This window comes from Oryctolagus cuniculus, chromosome 6, assembly GCF_964237555.1.
Source record: "Oryctolagus cuniculus chromosome 6, mOryCun1.1, whole genome shotgun sequence".
In the NCBI taxonomy this organism is placed as follows: Eukaryota; Metazoa; Chordata; class Mammalia; order Lagomorpha; family Leporidae; genus Oryctolagus; species Oryctolagus cuniculus.
The window spans coordinates 46,845,117-46,864,482 of NC_091437.1; the positions used below are offsets into that span (position 1 = coordinate 46,845,117).

The 19,366-nt window shown below is 46.3% G+C and overlaps 1 protein-coding gene across 1 annotated transcript in view; it reads left to right on the forward strand.

The window, feature by feature from the left end:
- The first annotated feature begins 2,269 nt into the window (after positions 1–2,269).
- Positions 2,270–19,366, forward strand: part of ADRA1B (adrenoceptor alpha 1B) — a 57,139-nt gene continuing 40,042 nt past the window's right edge. Inside the window, 1 exon segment of the mRNA NM_001082062.1 lies at positions 2,270–3,218. Within this exon segment, the coding sequence (NP_001075531.1) occupies positions 2,270–3,218 (949 nt within the window).

A 19,366-nucleotide genomic window follows, 5' to 3' on the forward strand; every position in this document is an offset into this window, starting at 1 on the left:
GGCCAATTTAATTGAAATAGAAAAGCAATAGAGAAATCTGTTCTCAGGGTTGTCTCCACCACACATTTCTTAACCTCATGTAAAAATCCTTGAAATTGTAAAAATGATGCAGTCTGGGAGTCTGGGCATTTTGGCAGGAGAAAATTAAAACCACCTGCCCCCACCTCCAAAAAGTAAGAGCTAAAGAGCCTACATCTGGGAAGCCTGGCTGTAAATCACCCTGAGAGAACCCTACTTCCACCCCTGAATACCAAGTTTGCAGTGATCATCAAGGGTAGGGGCTGAGAAGTCTGAAACGCAGGGCTTGTGGGCTGGAGTAAAAAGGGTGTCAGGCTTGACTTTTCAGTCTCCAGCTGCCTATGTCTATTGCTCTGCCGCAGGTCTACCAGTCACACGATCTCGGATGTCTGCTTCCTCTGAACCACTGTTTTTTCATCCGTCTACGGAGAACAGTTACACTTCTAAGAATCGCTGCGAAGACTAAAAGAAAATGAGTAAGTGCTTGACTACCAGCAGGTGCTCAGTAAGTGAGAACTCCCTCCCGGCACTAGTAGCTCAGGTCCCAACATTTAGCACTTGGAACACAGCTCCATCTGTAACAGTCATTCCGTCCTCTACCTTGTCCCTAGGGGGAAAGTGTGACACAGCAGTTAAGTGCTCAGCGTTGAAAGAGACCTCACAGCTGGGTTCAATTCCCAGTTCCTCTCCTCCATGGCCGTGTGGATTTAGGCTGGAGTTAAACGTCCCTGTGACTACACCTGCCAAGTAGAAATGAGGATGACAACAGTCCTTTTCTCACAGGGTCTTGAGAAAATGTAAAAAGAAGGAGTGAACTGTCTAGGGCATAAGAAATGTGGGATAAATGCTACTTTATCTAGGCTCTTCCTAGGTTGGGGTTGCGGGGTGGGAATGGGGGGTGGCAGCCCATACTTCTCCTAAGCACCATTCGCTCACTTCTGGGAGTGTGTCCATGTTGTCAAATACCCAACATAGTAAGGAAGAAAGAAAAAAGTTAGCCAAGGACCCAGATCCCAGAGACCCTCCTCTGAATCAGCCAACTGGCTGCTTCCCTTTACTCCTTCAGGTCTGCACTCAAAAGTAATGCAGACATCCCAAGCAGCTGTTTAAAAGTTCAGATCCCACCACCAGCACGCACACACACCCACTGCATCTCCCTCCCTGTGCTTTATTCTCATCCTAACACCTGTCTTCATGTGACTCACCCCTTAAAATTTGTTGATGTGTCTGCCTCCTCTCACCAGAATGCCTGCTCCTGGGAGGCGGGCATCTAAGTCGTTGGATTGCTAAACCCACAGCCCCTAGGAGGCAACAGGGTGGAGGGGCCGCGGGGGGGCAGCAGCGGGTACCAATTCACTGAATGAATGAGTTAGTGTCTGAGCGAATGAATGAAGCGGAGCCACAGTAGGGACAACGCAAGGGGGCTGATTATCTCGGATCATACTCTCACCTCTCCCACTCCCCTAACCCTGCGATGCTTCCTCTTTCAGGGGCCAGCCAAGTTGCACATCCCATTAAATCCGGGTCCTGATTCCAAGCAACCCCCTATTCAGAGGTAAGTCACCCCATCCCACTTTAGAAACCGAGGAGTGAATAGCAGGGAGAATAATCCCAGCGGGATTAGTCCTCCAGGTGGGTGACGGGGGATCCCCACGCCCGGCCCTGAGCCCCGCCCCCGCCCCGGGCCCGCCCCGGGCGCGGCTGGGGGCGCGGCCGGCCTCCCGCCGCGGCGTCGGGGCTGCGCGGGCCTTGGCTGGACCCGCATTGCCCCCTAGTGCCGCGCGGAGTCAGGGCGCCGGGCTCCCCCGCCTGATGTCACCGCCGTGCAGTCAGCCCAGAGGCGGCTCATTGACAGCAGACCCTCCTCGGCGCTCGCTGGGCGGAGGAGGCGCCGCGGTGCAGAGCCGCCGCGGGCCGGGCGCTGCCGCGCGCCCCTGCCCTGCCGCCCGCTCCCGCCAGCGCTCGCCCGCCGGCCCGGCGCGCCTGACGTGGACCATTAAACTTGGAGCTGCCGCCTCGTCCCCTCTCTCCTCCTCTTCTCCTCCTCCTCCGGCAGGCGAGCGAGCGGCTCAGTGCAGTCAGGGGACGTGCCGCCGCCGGGCTGCACTGCCCGGGGACATGACTTCTCACCAGGAGGGCGCCTTTGGGAAGAAGACCACGGGCAGAGCAAAGTTTCAGGGCAGCTGAGGAGCCTTCGCCGCAGCCCTTCCGAGCCCAATCACCCCCCTGGCTATGGAGGGCGGACTCTAAAATGAATCCCGACCTGGACACCGGCCACAACACATCAGCACCTGCCCACTGGGGAGAGTTGAAAAATGCCAACTTCACTGGTCCCAACCAGACCTCTAGCAACTCCTCTCTGCCCCAGCTGGACGTCACCAGGGCCATCTCCGTGGGCCTGGTGCTGGGCGCCTTCATCCTCTTCGCCATCGTGGGCAACATCCTTGTCATTCTGTCTGTGGCCTGCAATCGGCACCTGCGCACGCCCACCAACTACTTCATCGTCAACCTGGCCATCGCGGACCTGCTGCTGAGCTTCACCGTCCTGCCCTTCTCCGCTGCCCTGGAGGTGCTTGGCTACTGGGTGCTGGGGCGCATCTTCTGCGACATCTGGGCGGCCGTGGACGTCCTGTGCTGCACCGCATCCATCCTGAGCCTGTGTGCCATCTCCATCGATCGCTACATCGGAGTGCGCTACTCTCTCCAGTACCCCGCGCTGGTCACCAGGAGGAAGGCCATCTTGGCGCTCCTCAGTGTCTGGGTGTTGTCCACGGTCATCTCCATTGGGCCTCTGCTTGGCTGGAAGGAGCCGGCACCCAATGATGACAAGGAATGTGGGGTCACTGAAGAACCATTCTATGCTTTCTTCTCCTCTCTGGGCTCCTTCTACATCCCGCTGGCCGTCATTCTGGTCATGTACTGCCGCGTCTACATTGTGGCCAAGAGGACCACCAAGAACCTGGAGGCGGGAGTCATGAAAGAGATGTCCAATTCGAAGGAGCTGACCCTGAGGATCCACTCCAAGAACTTTCATGAGGACACCCTCAGCAGTACCAAGGCCAAGGGCCACAACCCCAGGAGTTCCATAGCTGTCAAACTTTTTAAGTTCTCCAGGGAAAAGAAAGCAGCCAAGACCTTGGGCATCGTGGTCGGTATGTTCATCTTGTGCTGGCTTCCCTTCTTCATCACCCTCCCACTCGGTAAGTTGGAGACTGGCAGAGGGCAAGTGGGCATCCTTGGAGCTCAGGTTTCCTGATGAGCTTGCTCTGGAGTTGTTGCTGTTGTTGTTGTTGAGGGTTTTGTTTTTTTGTGCAGTCTGTGTGTGTTTGGAGATTGGATACGGTTGTTTGTACAGCAAAGGCTTTGCAGATTAGGGAGCTGGCTCAAAACCAACTCAGGTGTTAGTGGAACACACTAAGGTCCCTAGCCACTTGAAATAGAAACACGGGAGGAAAATCTTGGATATGGAATGACTCACTCAACAGCCTTGGTTTAAAAATTTAAAAGGACAGTGGGCTTGAGCACCACACCAGCATTGTTATTTCGGTAGTAGGGATGTGTCGGCTAAGGCAGCATCACTAATGCAGCATACAGAATAGTTGTAGTTACTGCAGACGCGGCATTCGGGAGGCAGAGAGGCAGCTCATACACAGGCAGGCAGCGTTCATTCAGCAGTTCCAGGGCTCTTGCAGAGACCACACTCTTGAAGGGCTTTGCAGAGTCTGCACTGCAACCCCCATCCCGCCCTTCACCGCTGGCTACCACCTCCATGCACTGCCTTCGTTGTCACTTAACAACAGGGTTTCACAGCCACCGGGCTCCAGCCAGCCTATGACTTAGCCGAAGCTTCAGATTCGAGGGGAAAAATGACCAGAGGGTCACACACTCTCACGTTTTGCCCCAAAATGTTCCTAACACTGGTGAGTTGTGGAATGCCTAGAATGAAATTATAGCTGTCGTTCAACCTTCAGCTGCCAGACACCAGGAACTCAGTACTTTCTTCCCTTTTTATAAAAACGTGTCCATCCTTATTTTGTTGGGTGGTTCTACCAACTGCATAGCTCAGAGGCTACCTAGTTTCTTCTAAGGGAGAACTCAAGGTCTGGTTGGGAGGTAAAGGCAGGAACTGGGACCTGCTGTCCACATGGCCTGGGAGACCCTTGTCCCATCTGAGAGGTAGCACTGATGAGCTTTTGCTTCTTCTCATTTCCCTGGGGAACGCTGCACACAATGAATGAATGGAGGTAGGCGATCATGGCATGATCATGTGCCAGCATAATGGGAAAGGTAACAGCTGCTGCATACATGGACCACATACACCAGCAAGCCCACCAGGGCCTCAGCTGGAACTGAGTATAACCCAAACCCTCCAGCAACTCAAATTCTGAAGGTGCACTGCTTTCAAGAGAAAAAAAGTGAATGGGAAGAAAGCAAACTGATATCAAGAATTCTGTTAAAAATAAAAGATAAAGGGAAAAAAGCCTATTTAACCTGCTGTCCATGTCCTCTTTTCTAAGGCGTGCTTTGTAAGCTAATGCCTTTCAGAAATATTTTCAGTGTAAGTGTTAAGTGGAAAGGGTTTGAGGTTCAACCCCCAGGAGTGATCGCAGCCCACTGCAGACAATCTTGCTTTGCTTTCCCAGTGCCTCAAGGTCCTGTTGCAGTCTCATCAGGTTAACAGTGGATGACGACTCACACTGCATTGGGCCATCATGGTTGTACGTGGAGGTGACTTGATCTCCCACTAGGCACATGACCTTGGGCAAGTGACTGCTCTTGTGTGAGCTTCGGTTTCTTCATCGACAATAGGGTGCTAACTGGTATTCGCTCCATAAGGTTCACACTACCGTGTGGAGAAGACTTACCAGATACTGGCATACTGCAAGTGCTCATGAAAATTAGCTATCAGAACTACTAAAGCAGACTGCAGTCTCCCCCTCAGTTGTACCTGTGTGTCTACTCCCTCACTTGCCAATCCACACATGTTTTTAAAAGGTCAGAGGAGAACTGGGTCCTTCCCCTTTATTCTTTCTGCCCATGCTCTGCAGAGGCTGTGACCAGAGCATGCATGGCAAGGAGAAGGGCCCAGCATGATGCAGGAGTGGATCAAAGGTTCAGGCTTTGGCAGGGGCCAGGACAACCCACTCCAAACAGGTGAGGAGACTTCCAGCATGTTGAAATGGAAAGAGCACTGCTCTGATGGGCAGCAGCTTTGCCACAGGTGGAGCTCTGTAACTTTAGGCTTGTTGCTTTACCTCTTTGGGCTTCAGATCTCGTGCCTGGAGTACAACAGAAGGTTGAACTAAAGTGATGTCAGTCTTTATTATCAGAATTACCTGATAAAAAAGCGTAGCCACCTGGGTCCAACCCTCAGAAAATCAAATCGGTAAGAAGCATCCCAAGAATCTGCCTGCTAAATCAGCCCACTGGGGGATTTCAAAGAGGTGGTCCACAGACCAGGCCTTGAGAATCACTTTCCAGAAGAACTCTCAGCTCCTTTCAGGCTCCAACACCCTAGAGACCAAAGTTTCAAACACTGCCAGGCTTGGAGCTTTCCTAGTCATGAGGTGGTTTGGGGATGATATGGCTTCTCTCTGGGTCCTGCCATTCAAGTCAAGCCCACCCTGAGTTTCTTCTCACACTCTCCCCACTGTCTCTCTCCTTCCCATCTGTGCCCTGCTGAGACCTTGTCCCTCTTGCGTCTCAGGTTCTTGGCCTCTCCGCAACAGGAAGTAGCGGTTCTTGCCTCTCTGATGCTCTCAGGGCTTGTTCCTCTCCTTGCAATGACTCTCTGGCTATCCCAGTCATGATGTCTTGGTGATCTCCCAGTGTGCCATCCTGGAACCGAGTCCATCACTATCCCACTTCCCTGGACCCCAAGAGGTGTGGTTGAGGACTCCCCACCATGAGTTGGGAACTATCCTGAGTTTGGGATAGATCCAAAGGTAATCAAAAGCTTCAAACAAAGAAAGTGCTCAATGAATGTTTTCTTAATCATTTAGGAAAAACAGTCCAGCAAAATGGAGGTGCGGGTTCCTACTCCCTCTGAGTTGAAATAACACCTAAATGAAAGTAGCATCATGTAGAACAATAACTCCTTTGGAATCTGAAGAAGGTTCCAAATTCTAAATTTTCCATGAGGAGCTTCTCACTCATAAAGAGAGAATCAGCTCTGGAGGGGAGATGGTGGTTGGCAAGCAGAAGTGCAGGTAGGAGTCACTTCCAAATGGCTATAGACTTTCAGGGGCCTGGATGGCAGCACATTTCCATAGCCATGTTTGTTTTCTCCATGGGAGAGAAGGGTTGGGATTCCTTCTGGGAAGGAGAAAAATAGCCATGCCCCCTATGGGATCCTGCCCAGGGGCCCCATTTGTTTTCGCTCTGCCCTGTTTTTTATTTTTGGGAGCAGGGCTGGGCTGCATGCAGAGCAGGGCCTCTCGTCTCCTGCTGTGCCCTTCCTACCTGTAACGCCCTCCCCACCGCCTCCTCTCCCTGTGGCCTCAAACCAAGTTGGATCTGGGACCAGTGCTCACTTAATCAGGAGCAGGGATGCACTCCACCAAACAATGACCTCTTTATTTGGCCCCTGGAATCAGGCCAAGGGAGGACAGGAAATAATTGGAATAGAATATAGCAGTACTTCTTGTCCATGGGCTGCACGCAAGATGTCGAAGAGAATCTTCAGCTGCCCAGCATTATAATGAAGATCAACAGCCACCCGCCTAGGGCCTGGTCAGGGAATGTCTGGGCTATTGAGGAGTGCATTGCAGTGGAGTGAGAGAGACCGAGGTGGGGGGTGTTGCAGGAAGTGCTGAGCAAGCCAACTAGTAGCTGGGCTTAGTGAGTTGTTTAGAAAATACTGGAACCTTGCCTCACTCCAAATCTTTCTTCCGTCTTTTACAATGCTGAAAGGCACCAGGAAGCCATTTTTGAACTAACTGCTTTCCCCTCCAAATAAATGAAGGTCAATTTCAAAGAAACAGTTGTGCTCTCTATAGTCCTGGATCCAAACAGGAATCCTCTCCATGGATTTGATTCTCCAGACCTCTCATTCAAATGGGTGCTGATGATTTTTCCATCCCCAATAAGCACAAGAGAGGATGGGGGTCTCCGAGATGACCCAGGACAGAGCCAGTCTTACAAATGCATAAGAAATCCTCCAGCTTGGAGGCGTCAAGGCATAGAGATCATAACTTCTCACAGGAACACTTTTGGTTTGAGTACTTGGTGAGGGGGAAAGTTTTACACATAGGGAATCCTTCCTGGAAGAGGAAAATCCTACTCAGCTGAAGTGCTTTTGATCATTTATTGAGTTAACAAAGACTCCCTGAAGTATCTGAACCAAAGCACGGCCCCTTCCTGCATGAGGTGCATGGCCTAGTAAGATTGCTTGGTTATTGGACACATACATACACATAGCAGACCTTTTGCTAGGGTTCCCAATGAAAGTGTCTCATCAATCCTCCCTCTTTGTAGATGAATACATTGTAGCTCAAGAATGGTGGATTTCTTGCCCAAAATCACACAGCAAGGAAGTGATAGGGCCAGGACTTGAATCCACATCTGTCACAGACCCCTACCTGTTCTATGGCACCGAGGAGATGCCTGGCCTTTTTGTTCCCTGGTAGCAACCTGTTCTTATAGAAGATGTTCCCCAGGAAACTGGGAGCCACCCCGTTAGAAGCTACTGATGATACTTCTCTTATAAAATTCTGCCCACTCCTGAGAAATGAACCCAGGAAATGTCAGGGCAAGCCATCCATGTTCCCCCTGAGAGCTAAATTTCTCTCCACCTCCTGCACCACACATAATTAGGGTCTCTCAAAGCTGGGCCCTTGATCAATCAACCCAGCCAGAAGGAGAAAGTAGGGGGTCCGGGGTCCTTGTAATTCATTCCTTCACTGAATAGATATGTATTTATTGAGTGGCTACTCTGTCTAGGCATTATACTGGAGATAGTTGTGCTCCATAGTATTTAGTTCTGCAGGACACAGGCACACAAATAGACAAGAAAAACAGTGAGATGCTAACAGAATTGTATAACAGAATTGGTATACCATGAGGGCCATGAGTGATGTTTAAGCCAAATCCTGAACTGTTTGAAAGAGCTAATTCAGTAATGGGGAAGTAGCAAAAGAGGGATGCAGGCAGAAGGAAATCACACATGAAAGCCCTGAGACAGGAATATTCCTGAGACAGGAACATTCCTGAGACAGGAATGATGGGGAAGTAACAGAGCCTGGGAAAAGGGAGAGGCAGGTGCAAGCTGAGCTTGAGGTATGGGCAGAAGCAGGCAATATGGGAATATTTAGGCCACGTGAAGGACTTTAGATTTTACTTTAAGACCATTGGCCAATATGGAAGAGTTTGAAGCAGGCAAAAGATTCTACCTGAATTATGTCTTTAAAAGCTCAGGGAGAGGGTGCTTAGCCTTGCAGTTAGAAACACACCCCACATCAGAGTACCTGGGTTTGATACCTGGCTCCAGCCCCTGATTGCAGCTTCCTGCTAATGTAGACCCTGGGAGGCAGTAGTGACGGCTTAAGCAATTGGGTTCCTCCCATCTACAAAGAGACCCAGATTGTGTTCCAACTCCTGGTTTTAGCCCAGGCTCAATCTCAACCATTGTGGACATTTTGGGAGTGACCTAACAGATGGAAGCATTCTATCTGTATGTGTGTGTATGCATGTGTATGTGTGTCTGTTTGCCCCTCAAATAAATAAAATTTTAAAATATGACTCGGGCCACCCTGTGGTACACAAACTTAAAGACAAGTAGGAGTCCTTGCAGTCACAGTGAGAAGTGATGGTGATTTACACCAGGCTGGTGGCATTGGCAGTTGAGATAAGCGACAGATTCAAAGACTTGAAGATGGGTTGGTGATGGTGGAAGACAAGGGAGAGAAAAGCAAAATGTATCCAGAGGATCCCTGGCATGAGTCACCTAGGTAGCCAGGTAGCCTTTTGTTGAGATGGAGAAGATGGGGTCAGGAGGAGTGGCTAAACAGGGCCATGAAGATTCCTCCCAGGTCTTCATTGAACCACTCACCAGGGCACATAAGACCATGCTAGGAACAATCCACAGAACCTTAGGAGTTGAGCAGGCAGGATGTCCAACCCAAACACCAGAGGCCACGGGCAACAGCAAATCTACTGTTCATCAGAAACATTCCACAGAGGGGGATGTTTTCAAAAGCATGGATTCTTGGTCCTCACCATAGACCTATTGTACCAGATTCTCTCATATTGGGGCCAAGAATCTCTATTTTTAACAAATTTTGGGGGTTATTCGTATTCAGCCAGTACAGCATCAGTCCTCCTGTGCCTAGGAACCCCTGGAATGGATACCTGAGTAGAGACCAGGAAACTCAGCTTAGCTTCTCCAAGAGCAGTCAGAGACATTCCAAGTTCTGCCCAATCCCTTGGTCTAGTCCATGTGGAAGAAGGCAGGGAGGCTGGCAGGAGGGCAGGCAGTTTCTCTGAACTGAATTCTCCCCAGAGAAGGGGAGACAAGAATGAACACATGGAAGCATCCTCACCGTGCTGGGTACCCTGCTCAACAATGCATCCCTGTGAATGGCAAGCATCATCATCCCTGCCTTTACAGCTGAGACTATTAGAGTTCAGAGAGATTCAGTAACTTGTCCAAAGTCACACAGGTAGTCTATCAAACCCCACATTTGGTACTCCATAAATATTCATTGTATTATTCCTATTGTTACTACCCTGCTTCCCCAACATTTGCCTGAGGTCTGGTGCTCAAAGATTTTACTGGATCATGGCAAAATGGGAAATATTTTATTATTTTAAAATCTAAATGTATCCAATTTAAATGACTGTCCTTTTATTCTAAAGACTACACTATGCCCTTTCTATTTTGGAACACTGACTTAGCACTCTATGATAGAATGATGGCAATGTGAGTTAAGTAGAGATGATAGTGGTAAGTATGTATATTTTAATGTCTCACTTAGCAAAATAAAAAATTAATAACCCTATGTCAGTCCCATCCAAAAATATTTTTGAAATTTTACTGAATCTCCTAAAGTCTTGGAATCTTTGGAGACACAGTGATGCCTGGACACTGCAAATATGTGTGGAGAAAAGAAAGCTGGGAAGAAAGGAGAAAAGAGGGAGAGAGGGAAGAAGAGAGGGAGAGGCAAATGAGCCTCAGCTTTGCTGTGAGATTCAGTGGACTGGAGCAGAGGGGCCGGGAGAGAAAGCAGGATGTGTGAAGAGTTACCCCTGTCAGGTATGACGGGCAAGAAGGCCAGTCTTAGAGTCACCCTATCTGCTGGGCCGAAAGAGGCCACAGAAACGTCAGCGGGTGCGTGTGGAGCTGCAGTGTCATCACAGCATCACAGAAGGGCCTCTTCAGATCTGTAATGCAGGAGATGCCTTCTCCTGAGTATGTATGTGGCTCATAAAAATAACTCATGGCCGCCAGGCTGTTCTGGAAAATTGCTTTCTCCCAGCTCTGCAGGACTCTTCTGCAGGCACTGTGCTCCCTGACCACGCCTGATAATAATAATACTAACAGCTACCATTTATTAGGTCATATCGTGTGCCAGGCTTACCCTGCTACTCTGGGATGGAGGTGTTTTCCATTCATCCTCACAGTTACTCTCCCTGCAGGCTTATGAAGTGCACAGTGCCATTGTCCCCATTTTACAGATAAGGAGACAGAAGCTCAGAGAGACTGAGAGATTTCTCGCAGGTCACCCAGCCAGTCAGTGACAGACCTGGATTTGAATCCAGGTAACCAGATGAGTTCATTATTGGAGATATTCGGCTGTGAGGCTTTGGACCCCACTTTAAGGAAGAGCAGGAAGGAACTGGGGAAATCAGAGTGTGAGAAGGAAGGAAGGAAGAGCAGGAGGGTGCCCATCATTTGGCAACCGAGAGGCAGTGTATCCTAGGGAGAAGGTAAAGAATACAAAAGTAAATTGGGCCTTTTCTCTGGCAAGAGAAGTCAGAAGTTTTCTTTTATTATTGATACTTTAGAAGGTTTCCTCCAGCATCACAGCTTAGTATTGGTAATGTCATCTGTATTTTTAAGATTTTTGTCAAATTTGGGAAAACAAAATTTAGAAGACTTTCCACACGTCCGTTTCTGGCTGCATATGTCTCAAGACTTGGCTTCTCCTGCACCACCCACCCAGGTGCGATGCCAGAATCTCGGGCTATTCTTCTCTCATGAATCATCCCCTGGTGCTTTCTGTGGATGTCACAATGTCAAGTGTGAATGTTGTGAGCAAGAGATTAATTCTAGAAGCCCTCTTTTCCATTCTGTGGGAGCTCTGACTACTGATGACCTGGCTACACAGAAAGACAGACTGCAAACCGCACAGTATGTTTGACAGAACACACATCGAATGTATCTTAACTCTTCCTCAAAATGCCCACAGTCCCTCTAGTGCCACCTACATATCTATATGAGCAGAGAGGAAGAGCAGACAGCTGCTGATCCCTCAGCAACAGAGAATTCAGAGCAAAGCCGATGGTGATCTAAATCAGTCATGGTTAATAGACCTTCCTTTTGAAAATGCCATGGCTGTGAGCGAACATTGCTAAGGCTGGGGGTGGGGCAGTCCGTGAAGATAAGAGCACTGAGGCTAGTCCTTCACCCACACCCAGACACTCCAGGGTGGCTCTGTCTGGTGACCCCAGGGGATCTACTTACCTTCTCTTGTAAGCAGTTACCAGATCTTTTATCTCTGTGTAACACAGGTCGTCACACGAACTGGATAAATGAATGAGTGAGCAGCACTGGCAATTTACTGGAAGAATTAAGTCCTTTATTTTCCATTACACAAGTAGACTTTCCCACCCTGTGCCTTTGCTCATGCTATTCCCTTTCCCACTAGTGTGTTTATGGCCCTTTTGAATATACAAATCCTGTCCACCTGTGAGCACCCAGCTCTGTAGAAACCTTTCTCATGAAGTTGCCCCAGCAGCAGTCACTTCCTTCATCTCCGGTTTACATGGCTCGCCACGTGTACCCGGGAGAATGGAGACTAGGCACAACTTTGGCAGGGCCACTAGGCTGCAAACCCCTGGAGGGGTCAGGAGCTGGGTCTGAATCATCTTGTGCTCAATGCCCAGAGACATCTACGTAGTATGTATGTCATAGCAAACAGCAGTGACAGTTGCAATTCAGGGTTTGTGCCACACTTCACCTACCATGTGAGCCTCTAATACGAGAGTACTTCAAAAGTTGTGGGAAAATAGAATTAAAAAGATATGTTTATGATGATGCAAAATAAAATTTTGAGGGACAGGCATTGTGGTGCAGTAAGCTAGCTGCTGTGATGACACCGTGCCATATGAGTGCCAGTTCAAGTCCTAGCTGTTCCACTTCCAATCCAGTTCCCTGCTAAATTGTCTGAGAAGGCAGCAAAGATGGCAAGAGTATTTAGGCCCCCGACACCCATGTGGGAAACCTGGACAGGGTTCCAAGCTGCTGGCTTCTACCTGGTCCAGCCCAGGCCTTGTGACCATTGGGGAGTAGACCAGCAAATGGAAGATTCTCTCTCTCTATCTCTCTTTCTTTCTCTCTCTCTTTCATTTGCTTGCCTTTCAAATAAAATAAATCCAAAATTTTTTTTAATTTACACATAATTTTTTTACAGTGTACTTTTTGAAGACCTGTCATAAATATTGTCATTCATTTCTGAATGTCATTCATTTCTGAATGAGGGAATGGGCTTACAGGGGTTAAGTGGCTTGTCCCATTCCTGGAAATTACCAAAAACACATTAAAAGAGACCATCATATACTGATCCTATTTTGAAACCAGAATGCAAGTCTCGGCCTGGTCACGGAGCCTTTGAGAAAGACTGGGTAAATGAAGAAACTATACACAGGCATGGGCTTGGCCATTGGATGGTGTCTTCATACTTTCTTAAGGGCTGCAGTCATCCACCTCCAGGAGCCCCCATGGGCCTCCATGCCCCGTTACCTTACTGGCCCTCGTCATCTTCACCTCTGTGAGATATACCATCAGAGATGGTTCCCTAACAAGAAGGAAAGGAGGAAACCATTGTGGCAACTTTATAGCAAGGCCAGATGGAGGTCTGTCTTTAAAGGCCAAAGGTTGAAGAAAGTCCTCAGCTTAGGATGGTTGGACTTAGAATGTTTTGACTTTACAATGGTGCAAAAGCAATAAATGTTCCATAGAAATCATACTTGGAATTGCAAAATTTGGTCTTTTCCCAAGCTAGCAATAGGCTATGCAATGCTCTCTCACAACGCTGGGCAATGGCAGCAAGCCACAGCTCCCAGTGAGCTCTGGGACATGAGGGTAAACGATACTCCTACAGGTGCTGTGTTGCTAACCTGGGATGTTTGGTTAGTTAGGTGTGTTGAATGCATTTTCAGCTTTTGATATCTTCAGTCACAATGGGTTTAATCACAATGTAACCTCATCATGAGTCAAGGAGTAACCATAATGTAATTCTACATTAAAACACACATACACACAGAGAGAAGCCTGAGTTTAAGGAACGCCAACAACATTGGGTTTTTCCCATGAAGGCAACCTTGATTTCTTTAATATCAAAAAGTGAAGGTACCCACGCTCTGTTGGTGCTCTAAGGACACATTGGGCTTGTGTGCTGGGTAACAGGGTGACTACATCCTAGTTTGCCTCAGAAAGTCCTCATTTATGCCTGTTTATGAAGATATGATTATTATAATAACCCCTTCTTATTCTCAAAAATGTCTTGGTTTGAACAATAGTAGTGTCTCCCTATTTTTTAAGTTTTTTTTTTTTTTATTTACTTGAGAGATAAAGTTACAGAGAGTGGGAGAAACAGAGAGAAAGGTCTTCCATCTGCTGATTCACTCCCCAGATGGCTGCAATGGCTAGAGCTGAGCTGATCCTAAGCCAGGAGCCAGGAGCTTCCTCTGGTTTCCCACGTGGGTACATGGGCCCAAGCACTTGAGCCATCTTCAGCTGCTTTCCTAGACCATAGCAGAGAGCTGGATCAGAAGAGGAGCAGCCAGGACTTGACCCTGTGCCCTTATGGGATTCTGGCACCACAGGCAGAGGCTTACCTTATTGTGCTACATTACTGGCCCCCAATGCCTCCTTATTTTAAAACCCAGAGTAAAAGTGTTTACAATAGAGTTATCTAGTCATACCCCAGTTTGAGATCGAGCCTGAGATGGGGGAGGAGGGAGACACTCTCAGTGCAGAGAAAGATGCATCACAGGAGATGAAATGAAGAAAGACATAGCTTGTGCTGTGAACATTTTGTGGGAAGCAGGACTTACTGTAAATGTTGGTTTTGAAATTTTAAATGAAGTTTTCTTCATTTGGTGCACTTACCCTGGTTATACCTATGCCTGGCTGACTTGGGGTGGCCCTAAGGAGCTGGTGAATGAGTGAAGAAGTGAAGAAATGGAGCCAGTGTTATGCCATAGTGGGTTAAGCTGCTTTTTACATGGGTATCCTGTATTGGAGTCCTGGTTCCAATACCAGATACTCTGCTTCTAATCCAGCTTCCTGCTAAGATACCTGGGAAGGCAGCAAAATATGGCCCAAGTGCTTGGGTCCCTGCAACCCATGTGGGAAACCTGGATGGAATTCCTGGCTCCTGGCTTCTGCCTGGCCTCAACCAAATGTTGCAGCCATTTGGGGAGTGAACTAGCAGATGAAAGATTTCTTTCTGTCTCTTCCTTTTCTGTCACTTTGCCTTCCAAGTAAATAAATCATTTTTTAAATGAAGAAATGGATCAATTTCAGCACAAGATGGGTGATGTAATCTGAATGATGACAGAAAGACCAGTGGGTTGAAATAGGATCTGGGGGTGGAGAGAGGGAAAGTGAGCTGCCTTTGAAGGACTTAGAAGTCTGGCATCCTCACCCCATCCATGATCACACCTCCTACTATGACAGAGCATGAGTCAGCCCTAGATACAGTAGAATCTGTCCTCACTGGCAGCTTAGCATTCTTAGGGCTCTGTCAACACTCTTGGCCACACCCACCAGCAGCATGTTGGAGCCCCCTCCGAACATTCAAGTGCCCCTCTCCCTGTGCACACAACAACTGTGCTATAAAAGTTGCACCAGTGAGCAATTCAGGCCAGAATGTTCAGAAACAAAATGTTCTAGTACATCCAAGTGGACCATTCTTCGCAGAGCCCTACCCCGACATTTAACTTTCTGAGCCGTGTCTTGCTCCCCTTAGCTTTCTCTCTGGCTAGGATGAGTTGGGGCTTGACCTTGCCCGCTTTTTGAAATTCTTCTTTAAGACAGAGTTTCCTGTCAGGCTAACAATCATGACTTAGAGGCTGAGCTTAGCGCCCCAGAAGGAGGGTAAAATGGGACCAAGGGCAGACAGGGCTCACTGTCATTCGCAGGCGCTGGCCGCAGGGCTCGCACCACGAGCACAGGGCCAGGCCGAGATCCAGGAAGGCAGCTGGTCAGGGAGGAGGAGGCTCCACTAACTGGAACAACAACAAAAATTACATGTCTGATTTATATATTCAGGCCATTAATTGTACCCGACATCAAGAAAAAGTGGTAGGGTCCCATCTCCCTGTCTCCAGGGATATCCCCCTACGGCACCCGTTTGTGTCCCCTGGTCCCCAACTTTTCAGAATTTACATTAACACAGGGTCTGTGGGATTTTGTTGTTGTTGTTCCATGGACCACTTTGGCAATCTGCTAAAGCCCCTCTCACAATGGACACATAAAATGAAAGACATAGGGTTTCAAAGAAATCCAATTATATTGAAATATTGTTATTATAATGGTAGAAAAACAAATTTATTATAGAGTTACAAATGTCTTTCTTAACATATTAAATAAACAAGATCTAGCAGCAAGTCAAATAAATAACTACTGTAATTTTGAAGTAGTGACAAGTGGAAATATTTTAAGATATCTTCAATGATTGTAATATGATATTATAAATCTGATTTCTGTGGGTGATAAATCCTGCTGCTTCTACTAGGACTGGTAGACTACATTCCTACAGTAGGAAAATGCAAACTTTCAGCCAAAGGTTTTTTTTTTTCTTTTTTTTTTTTTTAAGATAGTTTTTTTCCACGGACCCACTTACCATAGAGTAAGAGCCCTGCCTTAGGACATTACGAAAGATGTGAGGTATTCTATCATCTTTTCTTTATTAAAAAAAAATAGCCTTATAACCACAAAGCACTTGAACAGTGCCATCACACTTTGTAACTGGTATGAACGAATATGCACGGCCATGTTTTGAGTCAACTAATTTATCTGTTTAAGTGATGCATAGACTTTCATTTAAATCAGAAAGAGGAAAAAAAGAGAACGGTGAAACAAATTCTTCTGTCCTCACCTGGATTGTGTTCCTGACCCCCAGCTCCCAGCTTTAGATCCACATCCCCACAGTGTACACACCTTTTCTGCAGAGATAAACACTGTTACCAGATCAGTTGTGTACCCTTCCAGAAATATTCTATTTGTATGTTCAAGTATAGATATTAAATATTTGAATATATATAATATACAAGTGAATATGTGTACATGTGTGTTAGTGAGGATATGGATGTGGATTGTGTACATATGTTCATCCTGTATTGTGTTTATTTTACTAATGGTGTCATTTGAAAAAAAACCCTTCAGTGAAGGTTGTATTCTTTTACTCAACAATATATCTAGACATACTTCTGTGTCAGAGTATAGAGTTATTATTCTTTTCATGACCACATGAAAACCCATTTTATGTGTGCCAGCACCGTGGCTCACTTGGTTAATCCTCTGCCTGCAGTGCCAGCATCCCCATATGGGCACCAGTTCTAGTCCCGGTTGCTCCTCTTCCATTCCAGCTCTCTGCTGTGGCCCAGGAGGGCAGTAGAGGACGGCCCAAGTGTTTGGGTCCCCGCATCCATGTGGGAGACCAGGAAGAAGCACCTGGCTCCTGGCTTCAGATCGGCACAGCGCCGTCATTTGGGGAGTGAACCAACGGATGGAAGACCTTTCTCTCTGCCTCTCAATGTCTATAGCTCTGTCAAATAAATTTAAAAAAAAAAATTTATGGAGCATCCTATTTTACTTACCAGTTTCCCAACTGATTGATATTGAGGTTATTCTTGGTCTTTCACAACTACAACTACATAATGCAACACATTCATATAAATGCGGGGACTTCAAAAAGTTCATGGAAAATGAATTTAAAGATAAATTTATTTTTGTGCCCCAAATTTGTGAAAATATTTATAGTTTTTCCATAATACACATTTTCCTGAACTTTTTGAAGATCTTGTGTGTATATAAAATACATATGTCTGTGCACTTATATTCAGAATAAATTCCTAGAAATGGAATTGCAGAGGCATGGAATATTTGGTATTTTAGATTTAGCCTAATTGTGTCCTATCCTATTATACAAGGAATTTGAAATATATTAAAATATATAGTGATATTAAAAATAAGTTAGATCTATATGCAGGTACTTCAAAAAGTTCATGGAAATGAAATTTTAAAATAAACTTATTTTGGTGCAAGTAATTTTGAAATCCATACACACTTCTATCTACTGATCTACCGTTTTGGAGGGATGTTCATGATAACTAAATAAAAAAGGCAAGTTATAGAGCAATGTGTAATCCCATTCTTGAAAGCCATTAAGGGATAGGGTAGAGTAAGAAAGAACATATTATTAAATTTTTCATATCCTCTGTATTATTTCACTTGCTGCAATGAACAAATACACTGACTTATGATTAAAAACATCAAATTAAGAAAATGTGATGGAGGGAGTGGGCATTTAACTTATGCATCAAGATGCCCATATCCCATACCTGAATACCTGGGTTTGATTCCCACTTCTGGCTCTGAATTCCAGCTTCCTGCCAATGTAGACCCTGGCAGGCAACAGCGATGGCTTAAGTGATTGGGTTCTGCCACCCATGTGGGAAACCTAGATAGTGTTCCTCACTCCCAGTTCCCACTTTGGCCCAAGTCCAGCCCTAGCCTTTGCAGACATTTGAGGAGTGAACCAGTGGATAAGAGGTCTTTCTCAGTTCTCTCTCTCTCTCTCTCTCTTCCCCACATCTCTTTCTCTCTCCTTCTCAAATAAATGATTATAAAAATTTAATAGAGTTTATAAATTGGGTTTCAATAGCGTTATAGTGGGGACTATATACATTTCTGTTTTATGAGAAAATTTGTCAATGGCTGAAAAAGGACTGTGGTCTTTAGTCATTTTTGATTTAATTTTACCTATAGATATATAGATACATAGATAGCTAGTTTTTACTCTGTGATTACCAGCCCTAAAACACTTAGAAATGACCTTGGCTCCTTCCTCTCCTGGTTATAGCCCTGCCTACTCCCCCATTTCAAACATATATTTTGTTGGGTTCTTGATTTTTTTTGGTGTTGCATTTTTTTAAATGAGAATAATTTTCTCTCTTGGTAGCAAAAAATAATTCATAAATAACAGTAAGATATAAAAAAGAAAGAAGTCGCTCATAAGCAGACTGCCTGTCTTAGTGCATTTGGGTTTCTGTAGCAAAATACCTTAGACTGTATAATTTATAAACAATGGAAACTTATTGCTTAGAGTTCTAGAGGCTGAGAAGTACAAGATCAAGGCCCTGGCAGGTTCAGTGTCTGGTTAGGACCTCATAGATGGTGCCTTCCATGTGTCCTCACTTGACAAAATGGGCCAACAATCACCTGTGGGCCTTTTTCACATGAGGACAGTAGTGAGATTCATGAGGGCCTATCACCTAATCATCTCTCAGCACCACTGCACTGGGCATTAAGTCTAAGCACAGGAATTTGAGGGGATACAAACACTCAGACCATGGCACCATCTATATTTGCACATTTAATATTTTCCCATGAAACATCCCAGAATTTTCCATGAGTGGTATTAATACAAATTGGATCACCCAGTGCTTTCTTCACTACTCATCAAGCATGGTTTCTTGCCAATCAATAACTCATCATTTTTTCCATCATTTTAATATTACACTGAATTCCATAATATAAGCTACCCTAATGTACTCAAGCAATCCAGTTATGTAAGCAGCCCGCTTCTGTAAACAGATGACACACACAAGGAATCACATTCACAAGGTGCAAGTGTAGGGTAAAAAGCATGTCCCTCTCACATCCCTGAGTTTTCATTCCTGGAGGTAACTATGATTATTAGATTCTTGCATATCTTTCAGAGATAGCCTATGTAAGTGTATTTGCAAGTTCTTTTTGCAGTGTCAATACAGAGTACAAATACTTTTCTCCACTTTGCTTTTTTCTCCAAACAATGAATCATAAAGATCTTTTCACTTCAGTACAAATAGTGGCAGCCTCATTCTTTTTTGATACATGTGTGTTGTTCCTTTCTTGTTC